Genomic DNA, 6,100 nt, shown 5'->3' with positions numbered 1-6,100 from the left:
AGAAAAAGACAGAATATATATAGACACTCTAACACTTACGCCGTGTTCATTTCGCTGTGTTCGTTTCAACTAAATTTACTGTTTACAGAGATTTGTAAAACGAGGAATTATGTAACCGTCATTTTAATTTTCAGCGCACGGTGGTACGGGGCGGCGGTGATAGCGACGATCAAGTGGTACAGGCAGCGGTGATAACGACGACCGAGTGATAGAAGGGGAGAATCGTGCACCAGGTTAGGGTTTCTTTCAACTTTGTTTCACCGTTAGGGTTTTTGTATATATACTTGAATTTCTTGATTTTTTTTAAAGGAATCCAGTCACTTCTGCATAACCCTTTGGTTTTTTTTAAAGGGATGAAGTTTAGTTACATTCTTTTGGTTACATTGTTTTAGGTGATATTAATATTTTTAAAAGGGATGTAGTTTGACTAAATTGAGAGGAAAAGAACATTGGATTGGTGTACAAGTCGGTGCTTTTGTTCAATGTATTCTATTTTCTACCATGGCAAGTTGGATAAATTCGGAACAGAACTTATATATGTTGCAAAGAACTGATTTTTCTTAATAGACTGTTCTTTTATACTTGATTAAATAAGAAATTATATAACCGTTTTTAGACTGACTGAATACAAACGGAGAGGGGGGCTTTTTATACTCTCTTGTTGATATAGGACAGGATTAGGATGACCCCATTCCACACAAATTTCGATTTCATTTCAAATCTATATTTTTCTCTCGAATCCAATTGCATGTGGCTAATTTTTGTGAATAAGATTTTGGAAAACTTATGAGTCTCGTGGTGGACTGAAAATTTGTGGTTTGAGGCACCTCTGGTTTAATACCTATGATTATCAGTTCACCTTTTGCATTTGCATTTCATGTACTTCTCTTTCAACAGATCCCTTATACTAACTTTTCCTTTTAGAAAAAATTTTCATGTGAGGGAATGGAGGGAGCTTCATCCTCATCTTCATTTGTGAATTATCCTTCCACTGCTGAAGATCATCACTTGGTCGACGATTTCTACTTTTCAGCACTTTACGATGATGAAGAAATATTTCCAATTTCTGATGAGAAATATGCTGAAGAGCTGCAACTACAAGAAGCACTCTATTCCTCCACGATGTCAAGTGGTATGGTTGAAAAGAAAGCTGTTCAAGTGGATGTAAATGATGTCGGTGACTTATCTTTGACTGTTCAAGTGGATGTAAATTATGTCGGTGACTTATCTTTGAGAAACCTCAAGAGGAAACATAAAGAGATCGGTGAAGCTTCCCTTGCACACTGTGGTATTTGCATGGATGCCAAGCCTGGGAAAGAAATGTTCAGGAACCGAAACTGTTCTCACCTTTATTGTGATTATTGCATTGGAGGACATGTTGCTGCGAAAATTCAGGAAAATATATCAATGGTGAAATGTCCTGAGCCAAAATGTAAAGCGGTTATAGAGCCAGACAACTGTCGTTCAATTATCCCTAAAGAAGTGTTTGATAGATGGGAAAATTCTCTTTGTGAGAATGTGGTGCTTGGATCACAAAAGTTTTACTGTCCCTTTAAGGATTGTTCAGCTATGATGATATGTGAAGCAGGGGAAGTTGTGACTTCATCGGAGTGTCCACATTGCAATAGACTGTTTTGTGCACAGTGCAAGGTTTCGTGGCATGCAGGAATAAACTGTGAGGAGTTTCAGATGTCGAAAAGAGAGAAAGGAGAGAACGGAGACTCATTGGTGATTGAACTTGCAAAGACTAAACGTTGGAGAAGATGTTCAAAATGCAAAATTTACGTAGAAAGAATTGATGGATGTACACGTATTTCATGCAGGTTTGTGTTTTACATATTTCAAACCACTCTTTTATCTTATGAAAGTAGAACATTTTCTAGGAATTTGGATTATTGATTTTTTCGTGTTATCCCTCTGTTGATACTGAACTTGAGAATCTTGACTATGTTTGTAGAGTGTTGAAGGATGTTTGTTGAGTGTTGAAGGATGTTTGTTGATCGATATGTTAGAAAAATGGTAGTTACGACCATTTTAATCTTGTAAAAGATTGTCAAATTATAGTTAGTAGTGTTAAATAATTATTTTCTTTCATGAGAGTTTTCTTTTGCATTTTGAATGTATGTTTATTATTATTTCCTCTTTTAAATGTAATTCAATTACAACAATATATGACCCTTTTACATGATGGTTCCTTTGTTTTGCAGATGTGGCCATGAATTTTGCTATGCTTGTGGATTGTCTTGGAGTGGTACACATTATTCATGTGTAGGTCGTTAGGTTGAAAGAATCCCCCCAGATTGGAATCTATTGTTGAGTAAGTACATTTGAGATTTTGGATTTTCATAATTGTTCTTTATAGTATGTTCAAATTTGGATTATTAAGCTTATCCGAACCATTAGTAGTTTATTCAGTGATTATTTTCAGATTTGTCTTTTCAATCTAGAATTTCTTTAGGATTAATACTTTTTATTCTTCAAAATGCAAAATTTACGTAGAAAGAATTGATGGATGTACACATATATCATGCAGATTTAAATGAAATTCAATTACAACAATATATGACCTTTTTACATGATAATTCCTTTGTTTTGCAGATGTGGCCATGAATTTTGCTATGTTTGTGGATTGTCTTGGAGTGGTACACATTATTCATGAGTAAGTTTTGGTGGAGACCAAGTTGAAAGAATACCCCCAAACATTGGAATTTATGGTTCACCGAGTACATTTGAGATTTTGGATGGCCATGTTGTTTTGTTTTGGGCATGTTTAACTTTTGGATTATTAGATTTATCTTTTCAATCTAGAATTTCTTTAGAATTAATACTTTTATTTTCCAAAACATCTTTATTATTTTTAATCAAAATAGGTATTTTTGTGAAATACATTCTTTTATGTTAGGCTTTTTGGATGTTGAAATTTTTTTATCAATATTTTTTTTCAGCTTGGTTACATTAGCGAAAGTAATAAGTATATTAAAATGAGAAGGACCGCTATAAAAATTAAAGAAAAAAAATGTTTAAGAACATCTTTAAGCATATATTTTATTATGTTTGTGTTTGTTTTGGAAAAATACAAATTCAAGACAAATTGGTTACTTTAAAAAACAAATAATGTAAGCATTAATGAAATAACTGATATATGCTTATGCTGAATGAGTCATTTTAGTGTACGTACGAGAGCATAATGTTTAGTTTTATTTGTATAAATGCTAAGAAAAAAGGTTTAAATATGATTTATGATATTTGTTTATTTTTTTTAATTTGGTGATTTGTTTTATTATTATTTTTATTATTTTGTTAAAAATAATAACAAAATTTCACATTCTTACACCCGGTTTAATAGTATACTACAAGAGAGATCATATATTAAGAAATGAGAGGATAAATTTTTCATTGAGAATAAATACATAAGTATATAATATTGCATTTATATTTTACCTTTGTAAGAGTAATTTGAAAATATTCATACAGTTATTTTTATACTTTAAAGATTACTATTACACCAAATTAAAACTCTAACTATCTAATTCTGAATTTCAACATCACCATCACTTCCTTGCTCTTCATTAGTGTACCAAGATATACCATGTTTATAGAATTGGACATACAACATATATAAACAATTAAATTATTTCTAGGTCATACAACTATTTTTCCTAAACTTCTATCTGAATACATGAATTGATGTCTTTAGGGATATAAACAGTTAATCCTAAGTCATACAATTATTTTCCCTAAACTTCCATTTGGATATATGTATTGTTGACCTTGTATTCTTGGAGGACTTGTCCGGTGTGTGGTGAAACAATTCGTCCACATCAATCTACTACTCCATCAAACTATCACACATCAAGGTTAATCCGTTAAATATCTATGGTCAATACATGATCATCGACGTACTAAAGACTAGATGGGTATTAAGAGGGTTAAAATCATTTCCCATTTTGGAGCAATTCTACATCAATAAATTGTACTATTGAACACCACTACAAAATCTTTTAACGAAATCCATGAAATCACATCAAACACATACCAGATTCAGAGTTAATAACTCACTCCTCATCATCATAATGTCATACAAAGGAGCACCATAAAATCCATAAAGAGAACGCAGGAGCACCCAACTCACTCCTCATCCTTACATTCGTATTTAAAATCCATAAAGCATCAAAATTTCTATTTAAATATACATTAAATCAATATCACTAAAATTCTAAAACAATCAAAAATAAAGAGAACGCAGGAGCACCCAACGGTACAAAACCATCACTCAACATTGTGCACATAGAGGCCAAAACCAAGTGACACTCTATGGCCAGCACTCAACGACCTATTAGTGGCCCTCAGCACTGTTGGGAATCCAATTGTGAGTCTAGTTCCCACATTGTATATAGAGATGAGAAAGTATAACATTATATAAAGATGAAAAACCCATTAACTCATTACCTTAAGGTTTTTGATAGAAAATAGTATTATTCCCTTATACAGTTGGGTTCAAATGAGTATAATCCCAATTATATAGTATTGAGATTTTTCAATCAGAAGAATAGAGGGATTCCGTAATATAAAAATATAAATGTTTTGAATATTTAATAGAAAAAATAATAAAAATTATTTGAAAATTTATGATGGATTTAAAACTTAAAATAAGTTTAAGAAATTAATATTATTTTTACATTTCAAATAAAGCATGTTGTTTGTGATCTAATTTTTTTAACGATGTTACTTAACACCTAAATGTCTTAATTGTCTATTTAGTATTTTGTTTTTTAAAATTATGTTCAGTTTCATTTTATTATATTGTAAAAAATACAATTGTATATTTTATAATTAAGTTATATAAAGTAAATATATTATTGATAAAAAAATATTTTAAGTTAGTTCGAACAAATAAGGAGAGTAATTATAATATTTATTATGTTAAAGTAACCAAATTAGTATATATGTTAGTAAAATGAGTTACATCAAATAGTTTTATAATATGACGAGGCCTGTAAAATTAAATTTTTGGTAGAGGTACATCAAAATCTATCACTTATTTTTTAAAAATTGCAATAAACATTTAAAATAAAATAAAATATTTAAGAACATAAACCACACAATTATATTATAAATATATGTTTTACTTCTTTTTTTAAGTAATTGATATATATATATATATATATATATATATATATATATATATATATATATATATATATATATATATATATATATATATATATATATATATAAAGGAAATTTCATTTAGTGACCAAATTGTTTGAAACTTTCACCATCAATTAATACATAATAGTTTAAATAAAGGATATATAAACCTTTCATGAAAAAAGATGTATAAACCTTTATTGTAAAAAATGTATAAACTGTTAGCAAAATGATGAAGATGAAGTTTTGATGATGTCCAAATCAAGTCAAGAAGAAATCAAGATTCAAGATGTTATGAAGACTTGTATTGCTATGGAAAGCTTTTGTAATAATTGTTGTTTAGTGTCTAGGACTTAGATTAGAAAAAGAAAAGTGTTTTGTAAAATTACTGTAGCAAATTACTGTAGCAATGTACTGTAGCAAAACACTGTAGCTAATCGATTAACAAAGGTTGTTAATCGAGTAGCGCTAATCGATTAGCATGGGCTGTTAATCGATTAGCAAAGTGTCCGTTTGAAAAAACTAGCCGTTTTTGAACTGTTGGACTATCCGTTTTGTCTTTTAGTGACTAATCGATTAGCAACTTAAGATAATCGATTAACACAGTGAGAAAGGCTGAAAACAAAAAATGGAAGAGCCTTTGGATGAGTCTATAAATAGACTCTCATTTTCTCTCAAGGGGAATAACCAGAGACACAGAAACTCTTCCCTTGTGCTCAAAATACTCAGAAATTCTTGAGACTTGTGTGTTCTTGTTCCGCTTGTGAAACTCTTGTCTGTGGAGCTGGTGAAGTGCTGCTACGGTGACAGAGGAAATAGCCGGTTCATCCTTGGTGTGTCTAAGGAGGTGTTCGGAAGAGAATCATCCTTTGTGAAGTATTTGGAGGAGGTGTTCATCCTTCGTGAAGTATTCGGAGGAGGTGTTCATCCTTCGTGAAGTATTCGAAGG

The 6,100-nt window shown here is 30.8% G+C and overlaps 1 protein-coding gene across 3 annotated transcripts; it reads left to right on the top strand.

Annotated features, from left to right (window-relative positions):
- On the top strand, positions 1–2,884 carry LOC108346920 (E3 ubiquitin-protein ligase RSL1). 3 transcript variants are annotated; one of them, XR_008245431.1, is made up of 5 exons: positions 1–233; positions 925–1,823; positions 1,958–2,019; positions 2,208–2,317; positions 2,599–2,884. XR_008245431.1 is itself a non-coding variant. In XM_017585989.2 (4 exons), exons 2-3 carry the CDS (start codon positions 946–948, stop codon positions 2,278–2,280), a joined length of 951 nt encoding a protein of 316 aa, XP_017441478.1. In that variant the 5' UTR covers positions 9–233; positions 925–945; the 3' UTR covers positions 2,281–2,317; positions 2,599–2,884. The 3 variants fall into 3 exon arrangements, 2 of the variants coding, with proteins under 2 accessions (XP_017441478.1, XP_052724831.1); XM_017585989.2 differs by lacking the exon at positions 1,958–2,019 and having other exon boundaries at positions 9–233; XM_052868871.1 differs by lacking the exon at positions 1,958–2,019 and having other exon boundaries at positions 10–233; positions 1,034–1,823.
- The last annotated feature ends 3,216 nt before the right edge of the window (positions 2,885–6,100 follow it).

The sequence above is a fragment of the Vigna angularis genome, chromosome 9 (genome assembly GCF_016808095.1).
Source record: "Vigna angularis cultivar LongXiaoDou No.4 chromosome 9, ASM1680809v1, whole genome shotgun sequence".
In the NCBI taxonomy this organism is placed as follows: domain Eukaryota; kingdom Viridiplantae; phylum Streptophyta; class Magnoliopsida; order Fabales; family Fabaceae; genus Vigna; species Vigna angularis.
This window is presented reverse-complemented; position numbering and strand designations above follow the sequence as displayed.